General features: G+C 52.7%; 2 protein-coding genes across 2 annotated transcripts; one reads left to right on the forward strand and one right to left on the reverse strand.

Annotated features, from left to right (window-relative positions):
* Nucleotides 1-75: 75 nt before the first annotated feature.
* chsE (chitin synthase class Va) lies at nucleotides 76-5,779 on the reverse strand (the record flags this gene model as incomplete). The annotated part of the gene is made up of 3 exons (XM_040941652.1): nucleotides 76-5,362; nucleotides 5,417-5,605; nucleotides 5,667-5,779. The coding sequence occupies 3 exons, from the start codon at nucleotides 5,777-5,779 to the stop codon at nucleotides 76-78; spliced, it is 5,589 nt and encodes a 1,862-aa protein (XP_040797592.1).
* A 4,036-nt stretch (nucleotides 5,780-9,815) lies between these two features.
* csmB (putative chitin synthase) lies at nucleotides 9,816-15,257 on the forward strand (the record flags this gene model as incomplete). The annotated part of the gene is made up of 4 exons (XM_040941648.1): nucleotides 9,816-10,114; nucleotides 10,168-13,770; nucleotides 13,820-15,108; nucleotides 15,160-15,257. The coding sequence occupies 4 exons, from the start codon at nucleotides 9,816-9,818 to the stop codon at nucleotides 15,255-15,257; spliced, it is 5,289 nt and encodes a 1,762-aa protein (XP_040797593.1).
* Nucleotides 15,258-15,305: the final 48 nt, after the last annotated feature.

Raw genomic sequence — 15,305 nt, forward strand, 5'->3', positions numbered from 1 at the left:
TCGAAGAAGAATTACAGCTATGCGATCTTCACCTAGAGGTGACCGGCGAGAATGGCCTCAGTAGCTGTGAAGAAGTTAGTACCATAAATTTAACCCACAAAGGACCAAACAAGGTTTCTTACCTGAGTTGATGTAGGGACGCTTAGCATCCAACGCGACACCGAATCGTCGCTCAAGCTCCTGCTTGATGCTCTTCTTCGTAACCGTCATTAGATCCGCCGTGCGGAGGATGTCCCGGATTTCGGCCAAAATAGCATCGTCGCTAGGCAGATGAGACAGGTCTTCCATCTCCATGTCCATGTGACGGCTCATAATCTCCGACTGGGCCAAGGACATCCGGGAGGAGTAGCGAGGCATGCCGAATTGAGACATGGGCCGCGAGGGCGGGAACCCGTACTCAGATTGCATGGGGTGGTAGGACTTGGTGGCATAAGATATGCCAGAGACCTCGGAGCGATCGTCCCGAGAAGTTTGCGCCTCCCACAGTTCGGCCTGATACTCGTCCCACGTCTTCTTCGGAATGGACGCCGGATCGAACTTGCCCTCATCTGAAATGACGACCTTGCGACCTTTCTCTCCAGTGATAACACGGGTGTTACCCCAAGAGAAGTCATCCATGTGCCAGAAGGAGTACAAAGGCAGAGCCAGGGAAGAGATAGGGAGACCCAATAGGTAGATGAGCATCCATCCGAGCATTTCCCACTTGCGACGGAAGATGAAGATGAGTGCCTGGAGACCGTAGATGGCAGCAAGGAGAACAAAAGTGGTCCACGGAATAGTCGAAGTATCGGTGACGAGGTAGTAGATCAAGTACGCGATATAAGCCAAGGTAACAGGCTGAATGACGGTACTGAGCAAGTCGACAAAGACAATGAAACGCATACTGAAACAGCAGAAACCACACAGCTGCTGCAGAGGCACCAACTCCATCAAGTTATGGACGGTTGAGTTAATCCAACGACGACGCTGCGACAGGAACACAGCGAAGCTCTCAGGCGCGATAGTCCAGGCCTTGGCAGCGATGATGTACTTGGTCTTGAACTTGGGATGAAATTTCATCAAGAGTGTGGTGAGATAACGATCTTCACCAAGATGCAGCAGGTTCTTCATGTGGAGTGTATCAACGCGAATTTCGGAGTAGGCATCGATAACCTCTTTGCTGACGAACAGAGGCTTTCCACTCTCCGCAGAGCGAATGCGGTACATTGTAAAACAACCGGGCAGACAAGTGACTGATCCGAACAGACTCTCAAATGCCTTGATCATGTTGTGTGAGATGTAGTATTCGTAGACTTGCATCATGGTGATGGCCGAGTGTTTAGCGTTAGACAAAGCAGTTTCACCGCAAAGACCGATGATTTGAGTATCAGCCAACAGCGTAGAGACGAAGCGTGTTGCTGCATCCGGGGCGACAACAGTATCGGCATCGACCTGTAGAATAAATTCATAGAAGGTAGGGTTGACACCGATGATGTTGCGGATCTGGTGATACATTTCCAGCTCCATCGGACTCATAGCCAAGTTGTAGTGTACGCGGTTCAAGAATCGCATGAGTACCATCTGAGAATCACGCTTTCCACGGTTACCAGGGCGAGCCACCTCGGAAGGTTTTCCAACCTTGACAACAACAAGGAAGGGGACAATGTGACCTTGAACCTCGTAGAGACCTGAATAGATCTTACCCATATTGTGCTGCTTCTGTCCTTCGCCCAGACTTTCGAAGCTGAGAGGCTCGGGATCGACAGATTCTGGGACTCCTAAAATATCCAGGACAATTCTTGGGGTAGGACGATCGTTGCCTTGTCCGATAATCATACCATCGCAAATGACAACAAGGAGTTTCCGCTTGTCGTCATAACGCATGCGAGCCATGGAATCAATGGCACGGCGCAGAGAGTCTTCGTCTTCCGTGTAGGCTGGAACTTGACAGATGATGAATTTATCAAGATTCTCCGGGAGATTCTTCCTTGTGAACTGCAGGGCAGCAAGGAACTTGAAAACCACGACCGAAACAATGAAGATGGAGATTGCCAGAATGAAGTATCGTGCAAACAGACATTGAGCCGAGTTACGGGTATCGACATGACCCACGAAAAAGAGATTGTCCAAGCACAGCTGCATGCGCTGGCGCATGACGTCGGTAATTTTCAGGTTCTCCCAATACTTCGTCAAATCTCGACCTGGAAGGTCCTGGAAGAGAGAGACGACCAAAGTACTCATAAAGTCGCGATTGACGTCGGCAGGGACCGTCTTGCCCTCCGGGGCTTCCACTCTCCGACCTCCTGCAACGTACGTCGTCAAATCATAGACCTTGCCGTTGATACTTCCAATGTACTGGGACTTTTCACCAAGGGTCTTGATGTACTCTGGTGTGTAACCGACCCAACCTTTGAAATAATTTGATCTGAGTGAAATCATTTGCTCCTGGAACCAATCCGGCCGGTAGTCATTGGTGAAATAGCGGAAGTCGTGGTACTGCATGTTGGTATCGGTGGAACTGACAGTAGTGGCAGAGCCTGAGACGTTGGTCGCTGAGTAGTCCAAAAGCACCGTAGGATCCACTTCTCCTGTCGTGCCGGGGCACAAAGCTGAGACTTGTACAGGGAACAGACCGGTGGCATCCGTGCCTGCGTATTTCTTGAGAGCCGTTTCAGGCACGATATCGGGGTAGTGTGCGGGCATGAATTTGCCCAAATTGAAAACCACACCCCGAACTGCGACGAAAGAGTTGTGTCCATCTTTGCCATTGTGCGAAGACAGCTCGGCAGACGAGTAAACGTGCTGTGTGGGACAGATCAAGGAAGGAAAGACAACAATGAAGAATATGGCGACGAGACAGCAGAACCAGATGATCAGATTGATCGCGAGCTTTTCACGCCAGGCAATTCGCACATCCTTGCGCTTCATACGACCGAGGAGTTTGATGGTGAAGTCAGGGATGTACCACGTTAGCAGATAGACGAGGAACATCCACCTTTTGCGACTACCAGACACAGGTATATCTTCGATCTCTTCCATGTTCTTGTCATTGCCCTTTTCCAACATCTGCTCACGGGTATCCAGATTCCGGAACATGTCCCCGGAGTTGAAGGCAGAAGCACCAGCCTCGGAGCGTCCATCGAGATCGCGACTACCAAAATACCCTTGCTTCCCTTCCTCGCCGTATATGAAACCACCCGGCGACTGGTCCGCTGGGCCAAGGAGTCGGACTTTGGAATCATGGTAGTTCGCGGTCTGCGGGTGAAGCAGACCGTCCCCGCCTTCGTCGGAGCCTTCACCCGCAGCGTAGACGGGAACCACGCGCTCGCCGACCTTTGCAAGGTCCGCCCAGCAACGTTCGCTGAGGAAGACACCTGTGCTGCCGACTCGGGCTTCATTCCCCGGCCATCGCTTCTCATCAAGGACAACCTCCGCCTTCTCCCTGTCGCTTCCCACCACAACATTGCCAATCTCAGCCAGGCCCAGGAATTCCGCGAATGGGAGGAAGACACTGAAGTCTGCATTCCTCAGTCGCTGGCTGATTTCCGTAATGCCGAATGTTTGTACTTGTGCGCGGACACATTTGCTGTCAAATTGATTGGCGATACGTCGATCATTGGGCTTCAGGCAGAAAACGAAGTAAGGATTCAAGTTGGGGGAGCTCAGACATTTATTGACAATGTCTAACGAAGACAGGAACTGTCCGGCAGCGCCCTGGATGCCACTTGCAATCATGGCGCTCTTGCGTCTTCCGGAACTCTTCGATGTACTGTCAGCCTGACTCTCAACCTCATCTCTGTCCTCGATAGGCGGCGGTGCATCGAACATGGGACGAGAAGACGGGCCGTTTTTGCGCCTGGCCATACTGGGCATACGCAGCGGCTTCGAGCTAACTTGCGCTTGTACAATGGCGGTCTTCTCTTGGGGATGCGTAACCGTGTGTAGAGCCTCCTGGCCAAACAGATCTCTCACAAATTCGCTGTTCGTGGACTTCATGAGATTCATCAGATCTCCAGAGATCATGTCACCGTTCTCCTCCAGAAGACCATGGACAGGGTATTCGACTTCGCCAGCAAAGTGCTTCACCGTGAACGAAGTGCGTGCATGCTGTGAGACCACACCTGTGGCTTGGCCCGCGGAACCAACGGTGATAGCGGGGTTCTTGTTTTCAAAACGTCTTCTGACGGATTCGAGGAATTGAGAGTCTGTCCTTCCACGTCTAGTCTGGTCATCGAGGATACTCAACAAACCATTCGCGGGTTTCAACAGGCCTCGCACGGTATCAACGTTGTCGAAATAGCTCGTCGCTGGCACGGAAACCTCTTCCCGTTCCAGCATATCTGCCTTCCGGTCGAAGAACGATTGCAAACAGAAATTGTACAGGGACTCCGTCGCCGCATTGCTCAGTAGCTGGTCCAACGTCGAGCCGGTTGCGCTGACTTGAGAGAAACCAGGGAAGTCGACGACCGAGACGGTGTTGGCCACACTGTCCTCGGCCGCGCAGATCTTCTGGTTGATGGTCTCAATCACATATGCCACCAGGAGAGAGTACAGGGTTCTGGCCAAATCATCCGCATTCTGCCGTGCCCCCTTGGGATCCAACATCACAGTGACGCGCTCCCGGCGGATGGTCTTCGTCTTGTAACCAAAACTGGTCTCGAGTTGTTCCACACTCAAGCCCAGGAAGGCCGCAATGATGGACAAAACATCCTTGTTTCTGACGACGGTGACCTTCTCGCCACCCTCGTGAGAGTATCCGCCAGATTCCTCCGCGCCGGTCGTCGTGGCCTGTCCGCTCACGAAATCAAGCTGTCCCAGATGCAGGATCGTCGCCAACATCTGACACAGTTCCGCGATTTCACTGCGGGGGAACTCCAACTTCCTCAATGCGGTCTTAAAGTGCTGAAATCCATCGGCGTCGTTGATGCCCACCTTGAGCTGGGTGGGATGACCCAGATATCTCCATCGCTTGTGACCGATCGAGGCGGAAGACAGCTTGCCGGCCGCGGTCGAGACGTGGATCGAATTGTCGAACCCTAGATGGGTCTTCTCGGCAGCACTCGTTCCAGCAAGGAGATAGTAAAGGACGTGAAAGCTTCGCTCTCCAGTAGGAACGGAAGCAATGCGACTGCGCTCAAGTCTGTGGTCGATAATCTTACCACCGATTAAGGTGGGGTTCACTGATGAGGAACCATCGTACTGGAGTTCCAAGAAAAGTCCAGCTTTGGATGCTGTCGGTGTGGTCAGGGACTTGGTTGTCGTGAGGGTGTCGAAAACGAAAGCAGCGTATGACAGCTTCGAGGAAAGAGGGGTGGAGGAGAACGAGAGGAAGGCCGAAACGATGTGAGAACGAAGGGTGGTCTTTCCAGAGCCACTCTCACCACTGAGTCATCTAGTTAGATTTCGTCCCCACTGCGACGGCCACAAAGGGGCTTACAGGAAAACAATGGCCTGGTTCTCTCCCCGTGCACCGAGACGAGTGAATGCCCGCCTGGCCAGGTCCTCCGCCTCTCCCATAGCACTGCCCTCTTTGTCGCCATCGGGGCCTTTGGCGGATGAGGTATATGTGTTGAGACTAATCAAAGCTTGCGATGACAAGCGCGCAGTTGGTAATCCGACATGGAATCTACAGTGTGCCACCGTTAGCAACCTGAATGTCTTTGACGAGCCTTGATGGGCTTCATTACCGGCTGGCTAAGTGTGCAGTCAAATGTGTGTCAGACTGCAGATGTGAAGGTAATGACGGTAGTGAGGACTGTGCATGAGACGGGGTGTGTCCCGCGGTGGTATGTGCAACCATGTTCGCGTTGTTGACGCCTCAAGACCCAAGTCGTGGGTCAAGCGACGGATGCTGAAGCTGATCACAATAGCGACTCAAAGGTATCTTAGAGGTGAGAGCAGGTGGATCAATGTCGAATCCAGTGGAATCCTTTCTTGCTATGCTCGGCCGAAGTAAAACGCGTGTTGTTGTTCCGGGCCTAGGAATGTTGCGATTACCTCGAATGGACAATGCTTGATACTCAGTCAAAGTAAGATAGGTACATTTCCTGCACTGATCATAGCAATCTGCGCTAGAAACAAAATTCGGATGATGCTCCAACTTCAAAGTCAAGAGAAGCGACTGGAGTAGCCCGCAGACTTGGGGGCAGATGGGAGAGGGGGGCCCGCAAGCTGGTTTGAAGCGATTGTAAATGGCGGGCGCCAAGTGAGATGAAGCGAGCGTCGATGAGGAGGGGGGAAATGGGAAGGAGATTAAGATTAGGATTATCAGATGCCAAACACAATCACAAAAACGGCGAAGGAGCAACAGAGCGATGGAAATTCGAAGGAGGAAGAGGAAGAAGCAACATCAGTGAGTGAACAACGGGTAGCTTTTTCTGGGGACAGACAGACAAGACAAACGCATCGGACAATGTTGATAAAGGGAATCCACTCCTGGTCCAGTCTGGTAAGTATATTACCGTATGGGGTAAGTCCGTATGGATGGATCTTTTTATGGGCGGCGGCGGGGGGAAAGGGAAGAAAAGAAACAGACGGGAGAGAGAGAGAGAGGAAAAAAAGAGGGGACTTCAGTTTGAAAGTTACTAGTAAATTGGTAAAGAGCTGGGGTTACGTATTTTTCATTCACCATCCTTCACTATCTCTTTTTTTTATTATTAGCTTATCGATTTTTCTTCACTAATTGCCGGGCAACCTGCTCTTACGGTAGTAGTCTACACATTAGCAGCAGCCTTTCTTCGGTCATTACGAAAAAATAATAGAGCATCTATCCCATCCCATGCTGCTAGGGGAGAATTATTTTTGGAGGCTGCATCCTGCACCTGACAGCCGAGGGCCCGCGGATCCGAATCCAGGTGGAGGGCTGTACAGAAACCGGTTGGGCGAAGCTTCCCTGGGAATGGAATGGTCTGGTCTCTGGCTCAGGCTCGACTGGCTGACTGGCTGACCTCAGGTTAGGGTCGGGGGGGCCGGGCCCTGAGGTACCAATCGTTTCAATTTCAATCAATAAACACACGCTGTAAACAAGACCCATAATTACCATTGGTCTTGTCCCTGTGTTTTCCCGCGAGGTCTCAGATAGAATACCTCTTCGCTCTGCTCTCCTGCTGCCCACCCGCCCGCCCCCCTCGAGTCAGAATTAGAATCAGCAGCTGAGAATGTGAGACGAGGGCTGCCCATCTAATGCTGGCGCAACAGAGACAATCCCATGTCAATCATTCAGCGCCACCCGCGCAGAGTCGAAAAGGGGGGAGGGGAGGGGCTCCAACTTCCCTGACTGATGCAGTCGCCAGTCAGGGCGGGCTCGGGCGACGCGCGGATTCTTCCCACGCATCGTATAGGATGTGGATGGTGAACGGGGGTGTGGTAGAGACAGTGGACTCGATAAAAACCCATGCGGCATGCAGAGAGCAGACGTGCAGTCATGATGATGATGGAGACTCAGGAAGCGGGCAGGATCTGATATGGAGATCCTCCAGAAAGAGAGACATTTGAGATCATAAGTAGTCAGACTCGAAGACTCGATCCAGTCTGACGGTGATGCCAAGTTTGGAGCACCACATTTTGTACCGTCTATGGTTGGTGATCAGGATCATCCGGGAGACCCTGAGCAGTTAGCAGCACAATCCAACCCAAAAGGAAGAATTCGGGTGGAGTGGAGCGATCATTCGATCTCATTCCCCAATCCAGCCAAGCGTGAAACTAGGGGTGTTTTTGTGACCAACAGCATTGACGAGAAAAAAAGTGGGAATATTTTTTCTTCTTTTCTTTGCCCGGACCCACGAAGTTGGGGAAGAGGGAAGGGAAGGGAAGGGAAGGGACAAAATCCCCTCCCCCCTTTCGTTTGTTGTTTTTTTCCCTTCCCTCTCCAACAAAGAAGAGACAGGGTTCCTTAGTCAGCCGTGCACCCTTTCCTCCCTCTTTTGCTCCCCTCCTCTCTGTCGTCGGTACCCCAACAACACTAACTTCTGCAGCAGCAATTTACAGCAATCTATTGATATTGATGGGAAGGAGGCAATTCATGCGAGGTGGCTAGCAAGCGACATCGATATTACCGTAGTACCATTACAGCATCCGAGTCAGGCTTAACTTTCTTACACGTATCACCATGGTTTGGACACTTTGCCCGTGTAGTAGTCGGACTGGAGTGTGGATATCTGGTAGTCTGGTAACACACGAACAGACTCAGCACAGCATTTATTGAGCAGGCATAAAAGTGTCCTGCCATGACAAAAATAAGAAAAAAAAATAAAAATGTAAAAATTAGAAAACTCCATCCACGGCCGCAGCCAATCCGGGATGAATTGGATGCAGAATTGTCTCTGAACAGCATATGACAGCTACCCCTCCATGCTGGAAAAACATCCAGAAATAGCAGAGCGGCGAGACTGCAGTGCCAAAGAGTGGCAAGACAAGGGCAGCCACCTTAATTGGCCTCTTGCCTGAGACAAGAACAGTTGTTGAAGAGGTGTGAGACAACACCAACTCAGTTTTGTTGCCAATTATAGGGTTTCCCTCCAGGGTCTAAAGCCATGGATCAATTCTACTCCGCCTCACCGATTGGCTGCAGCCAAAGTACGTTAAGCACGCCACATGACATTGGTCGAGCCTCGCTTGAAGGGTGGAAAAGATAGAGGAACCTTGAAGTGAAAGAGATACTGATACACACACATACACCCACACACATTGCACCTAGTAATTTATCGTCTTCCGGTGAAGAGAGCAATGGAGTCAGAGACACAATTAGGGGGGGCAAAGGGAGGTAGGTCACTAGTCAACTGTCCATTTGACCACCATTTCACCACCTGAGTAAGGTCTCCTGGCCCGAATACGGAGACTACGTTGACTACCCATGGATAGTTTCTGCTGCTTACTCCAGAGTAGTATCTGTCTCCTGCACTTGACCGCTTAAAGTTAGCTAGTTTGAGTGGCTAGTGGCTGATAGTCTCCTCTGGTCATTGCAAAATACCCCCCTGACAACGTTGAAACCCAAACTGTGCCCGCAGGTTGGCGGGTATCTACCGAGCAAGTGAGCAGTCTGTAATGTGCAGACAGTTGCAGTACTAGCAGTACTAGTGTCGGCGGTAAGCGGTAATCTACCTCCGAGGTCGCAGTAATTTTCAAATCCGCTCCGACCCATACGACCCATGCTTACTTACCCATACCCATACCTGACTATCCCGATCGAGCTAAGCTCTGACTGGTAAGTTAACAGAGAGAGACAGACCAGAGAGAGAGTAAGTATTGGTACAAACAACATTCGAACAACTCGCTCCTCTCTGCTGCCGCTGCTGCTTTCTTTCCTGCGCTGTTGCTTTGCATCTTCATCTTGGCTCTTGTTTCCTCCATTGCTGCTTGTCCTGCATTGTTTAATTCCTTTTTTTGTGCAGTTCTTCATCTCTGTCGCTATCCTATCTCCTCATCTCCCTCTAGTCTTTCGCTTTCTCGAGCTATTCCCCCCCCCCTCTCCAAGCATTCTAATCTTAATCGATCGATCCTCCAACATTCGCTACCGACTACCGTCCCTGACACTCGCTCAGACGACATTGACCTGATACATACTCGAGACTTGATAGAACTATTTTGATCGGACTTTTCGATATTCACATAAGACAACACGGTTTTATTTCAACCGACAAGCTACAGTCCTACAACCACCAAGACATGCTCATGGCTTGATCGCCCGCCTTTGAATCAGCCAACCCAAGACCCATGCTATAACCAGCCACCCAGCCTATACATTTATTGGACACTGGATTGGGCTGCTTGGGCAACTTCTTAACCAGAAAGTATATTGACTTGACTGTTGTGAGCTGCTGTGAACAGGAACAACAATCATGTCCACTCGCTTTTCCGTTTACTCGGGCCATTCCGCTGGCCTATCGACCTCGCGGCCAGGTGCACACTCACCGAGCCCTGTAACAACAACCACACTTTTGAATGCGCTGCATGCCTACTACAACTCCGCTCAAGCATATCAACTCGACGCAGCAACAAGCCTGGTGGTGAATACATGGGTCACTGCCTCGCGGGCCACCTCAAACGGCCAGGATGGAGGCACGATAGACCGTGAGATCGCGCTCCGGGCGTGGGAGCATGCGCGCCGACGAGCGGAGGACGGCTGCATTGTGCTCTGGTATGCAAGATCCTGCTGTGCACAAACTTTCGCAGTCTGCTAACCTACAACAGCTCGGCACACCAGTCGACCCCTTCCATCTTGGAACCATTCCTGGCGGCCCTGCCACTTTCGACCCCGAGTGTCACCTTCACCGCGCTGACGGCTCTTCGACCCTTCGTCTCCGCGGTGACGTCCTTCAACCCTTCTTATTCCCTCTACTCCGCCCTTGCTGCTCGCTACTCCTTCAATCTGAAAGGGGACATTGTAGGATTGACGTTGTCGCTGTCAACATCCGGGATCAATGTACGCAAGGGACTTCTCGACATTGCCCCGGAGCCGGGCTTTCGTGCGTTTGACGTTTTCTACTACCTCCTAGCCTCAGTGTCCACCCCCGCCGAGCGCGAGTTCCTGAACCTGAAGGACGCATCGGAGTATTCTCTGCTGAACAAGTCCGGAACCTACACCCCACCATCCTATCTCCCGACAGCGGACGATGCCGCTGCCGCAGAGGATTTCCGGGCCGCGCTCAAGGCCATCGGCATCAAGGGAGCCTCCTTGCGTGGTCTACTGGCTACACTGGCCGGATTGCTGAAGTTGGGCGATGCGGCAGGATTGCTCGTCGATCAGGAGGACCTCGAGGAGGCCTGTGAGGAGGTCGGCGGCCTCCTAGGGATTGACCCGGAAATTCTAGCCCGCAAGTGCTCGACCGATGAACGGGAGGTGTTGATTGCTGGAATCTACGAAGCCCTCGTCGATTGGGTGATCGGCAAGGCGAACGACGCCATTTCGAGCGAGCTCCAAGCAATGCTAGAAAGTAGCCCCAGCATGAGCGGTGGCTCCGGCCCTGGAGGTCAATGGACTGACGACGATACCGTTGCTATCACGGTGGTGGACATCCCTCGACCCGCCCTGGGCAAAGCATTGGCAATGAGAGAAGTCTTCGACGACAGCATTGGTATCAATGCGGAAATGAAGGAAGACGGCGTCAGCGTTCCTGCGGTTGGGCACGCAGTTTCCAACGACGTGAACGCGGCAGTTGCACAGGTCGAGCCCGACCTTGGCATTACCACTGGAAATGCCTGGCGCGAACGTGAATACGAAATCGCGCGGCGACAGGAGGTACTCGAGAAAGTCGGCTTCGAGGTTGAAGGGGACTCTTTCCTCCGACGCCTTTTGCTGCCCGTCGAAAGCGAAGGTATCACGGTTGGCCAAAAGGGCCGCTTCGATCTCATCAACACTTTGGGAAGTAGCAGAGTGTGGCATCACATCTCTCTGCACCCAACGGACGAGCTTCCCCAGAATCTTAACCCTTCCCTCCCAGCTGCCGGCTGGTCGGCGGCGGCAGTCTCCCGTCAATTACGCGAATGGCGGTTTGCCGAATGGGCTAACAGACGACTTAAGCAGCTCGACTTCACCGCGGATTTCGATGTGGATGAGTTCGTGAGCCGTTACCACCGACTTGGCTGCGCCGACGGCAGAGAAGGGGTCGAAAGCTGGTTGATGGAACGAGGATGGACCAATGGCGACGCAGTCGTCGGTCACCAGCGTATTTGGATGCGAGAGAGCGCTTGGTGGGAGGCTGAAACGATGCTCGACCTCAAACCGGACGAGTCGCCACCAGTGAACCCGTTTATCTACGGCAGCACTATGCTTGATCCGCATTACGCCGGAACTCCGGTCGTAGAATCGACCAGTCTTCTGGGAAGCCGGGATGACCTCCTTCAAAGACAAAGTACTCTCGTGCCCAGTGTTCATGGTGGCCTGGCCAAGTCTATTGCGCCCAGTGTCCCCAACACGCTTCACATGAGTGGAGGCGACTACGGCCTCGGCAGCAAAGGCGATACGAGGAAATGGGACGAGGATTATGCCCGGTACGAAGGCGAGCTTGATCCGGAATTTGGAGATGGCAAGCACATCGAGAAGAAGCCCATCACCAAGGTGCGGCGTGCCTGGGTCGCCTTTGTGTGGGCGTTGACCTTTTGGATCCCCTCTTTCGCCCTCCGCTGGTTTGGTCGCATGAAGCGTCCTGACGTCCGGATGGCCTGGAGAGAGAAGTTCGTTCTCGTCTTCCTTATCCTGCTGTTCAACGGCATTGTCTGCTTCTATATCATCGCTTTCGGCGATCTTCTGTGCCCGAACAAGAACAAAGTCTGGAACGAAAAGGAGCTCAGTTGGCATGTGGGCAACAATGACTTCTACGTCAGTGTCCATGGAAACGTATATGACATCAGCAAGTTCTGGCGTAAACAGCACAGTGACAGCAGTATCGAGACGACTACCAGCAACATGAAGCCGTTCGCCGGAGAGATCCTGGATCCGTACTTCCCTCCCCCACTGACTCGCTTCTGCGGGCACTTTGTCACGGAACAGTCAATTCAAATGCAATACAACGACACCAGCGCCATTGAATACCCCAATGCGGAACACAAGTGCGGTCCCTATGAAACGCCAAGCACGACCACGGCGCTGCACAACATCACGTGGTATGAGGACATCTTCCTACCCAAAATGAAAGGGTACTACAAGGGACCTCTTGTCTGGACCCGAAAGAAGGTCAAGGAGGAGGCTGAGTCAAGTTCGCGGTACTGGGTCATTGTCAATGAGAAGATTTATGATCTGACGGATTATTTCTACACGGCCGATTTGTTCGATGATAGCAACGGTTATGACTACCTTCCCAGCAGCGTGACCACGCTTTTCAAGAACTATGCTGGTGAAGACGTCACGTCGAAATGGGGAAACAGCACGGATTTCCGTAACGCCCAGACTTGTCTGGACTACGTTTTCTACAAGGGCAAAGTCGATTTCCGCAACAGCCCGAGGTGTACGGTCAACAACTGGATCTTGTTGGCATTCACGGTTATGATCTGTGCTGTGATTGTTGTCAAGTTCCTTGCCGCTCTGCAGTTCGGTACCAAGCGTCGTCCTGCTCCGCAAGACAAGTTCGTTATCTGCATGGTCCCTGCCTACACTGAGGGTGAGGATGCGCTGCGGCAGGGTTTGGACTCGCTTACTGCCCTCGAATATGATAACAAGCGGAAGCTCATCTTCGTGATCTGTGACGGTATGATTGTCGGTGGTGGTAATGACCGGCCAACTCCCAAGATCGTGCTGGATATCCTTGGCGTGGATCCCAAGATCGATCCTCCTGCGTTACCCTGCAAGGCCATCGGACAAGGAAACGAGCAACTGAACTACGGAAAGGTATACTCTGGTCTCTACGAATATGAAGGCAACGTGGTTCCGTACATCGTTGTGGTGAAGGTCGGTAAGGAGTCGGAGCAGAGCAAGCCCAAGCCTGGCAACCGTGGCAAGCGTGACTCCCAGATCCTGTTGATGCAGTTCCTGAATCGCGTGCACCATCGCTCTCCCATGACGCCGCTCGAGCTTGAGATCTTCCATCAGATCAACAACGTGATTGGCGTTGACCCCGAGCTGTACGAGTACTGCCTGATGGTGGATGCCGATACTAGTGTGCGGGAAGATTCACTGAACCGACTTGTGGCTGCATGTGCCAATGATGCGCGGATTGCCGGTATTTGTGGCGAGACCAGTCTTCAGAACGAGGAGCGGAGTTGGTGGACGATGATTCAGGTCTACGAGTACTACATTTCTCACCATCTGGCCAAGGCATTCGAATCGCTTTTCGGCACCGTCACCTGTCTTCCGGGATGGTAAGTCACTGACCCGAGTGTGTCTGAATTGCTGCTAACAGGTTTTCAGTTTCTGCATGTATCGCTTGCGCACCGCCGACAAGGGTCGCCCGCTTATCATTTCCGATCAGGTCATCGTCGAATATGCCGACCCTGAAGTGGACACCCTTCACAAGAAGAACCTTTTGTCTTTGGGAGAGGATCGTTTCCTGACCACCCTCATGACGAAGCATTTCCCTCACATGTCCTACAAGTTCATCCCCGATGCCTACGCCAGTACGGCCGCGCCCGAGACATGGTCCGTCCTGCTTTCGCAGAGACGTCGTTGGATCAACTCCACCATCCATAACCTGGTTGAGGTTGCGGCCTTGAAGGATATGTGTGGCTTCTGTTTGTTTAGTATGCGGTTCGTCGTCCTGGTTGATCTTATTGGTACGCTTATTCTTCCGGCTACGTGTGTCTACCTGGGATACCTGTTGTATCTGGTTGGAAGTGGCACGGGTCAGTTCCCGATCATCTCGATCATTATCTTGGCGGGTGTGTATGGTCTCCAGGCGATTATCTTCCTTCTCAAGCGCCAGTGGCAACACATCGGATGGATGATCATCTATCTGTGTGCCTACCCGGTCTACAACTTCGTTCTGCCGCTGTACTCTTTCTGGAAGCAGGATGATTTCAGTTGGGGTAACACGCGTGTTGTGATCGGTGAGAAGGGAGACAAGAAGGTGGTGGCAGTGGAGGAAGACAAATTCGACCCGCGCAGCATTCCGCTGCAGCGCTGGGACGACTATGCTCTGGCCAACAATCTCCCCGGCCGTCGCGGCGACTTCGGCATGAGCCAGGAGAAGCTGTACTCTGGGCGTTTTGGTGACGAGATGGCGATGGAAATGGACGACATGCACTCGCAGTATTCGTCGGTCAAGCCGGCGTCGACGATCCTGACGGGCTTCCCCGGGCAGGGTCGCCACAGCAGCCCTTACATGCCACCGCAGTCGCCGGCACCTTTCCTGAACACGCCGGGCAACCGCCAATCGCATCTGTCCAGCTTCACGAGGTACACGGACAACCCTCACCAGAGCAGTCACAACGTGTCGCGCCACATGTCGATGGGCAACTTGAGCCAGTTCCAGGACAGTGGGATGGCGACGAACCGCCACAGTGTGGGATTGATGCAGAGCACGGAGAACCTGCTCGGTGGGCCGCGACCCAACTCGCGTAGTCCGGTGGGAGGCTACTCCTCTCGACCGGTGAGCGCGTTCGATTTCCGCGGGGGCAGTGGGCCGGACGAGGCCTCGATCACGGAGGCGATTCGCAGCTGCTTGGCCGAGGTGGATTTGGACACGGTGACGAAGAAGCAGGGTAAGTGATTTGCCTGGGTGGTTGTTTCAGTCCCTAACTAATCTGGCACAGTGCGGGCATTGGTTGAGCAACGATTGCAAACGACGTTGATGGGCGACAAACGGGCCTTCCTCGACAAACAGATTGACCACGAGCTGGCCAATATGTAGTGATCCGTTGGTCGGGGTTACTTGTATTTTTGCCATTTGTTTTAACAC

This window comes from Aspergillus fijiensis (genome assembly GCF_003184825.1).
Source record: "Aspergillus fijiensis CBS 313.89 unplaced genomic scaffold BO72scaffold_58, whole genome shotgun sequence".
Classification (NCBI taxonomy): Eukaryota; Fungi; Ascomycota; class Eurotiomycetes; order Eurotiales; family Aspergillaceae; genus Aspergillus; species Aspergillus fijiensis.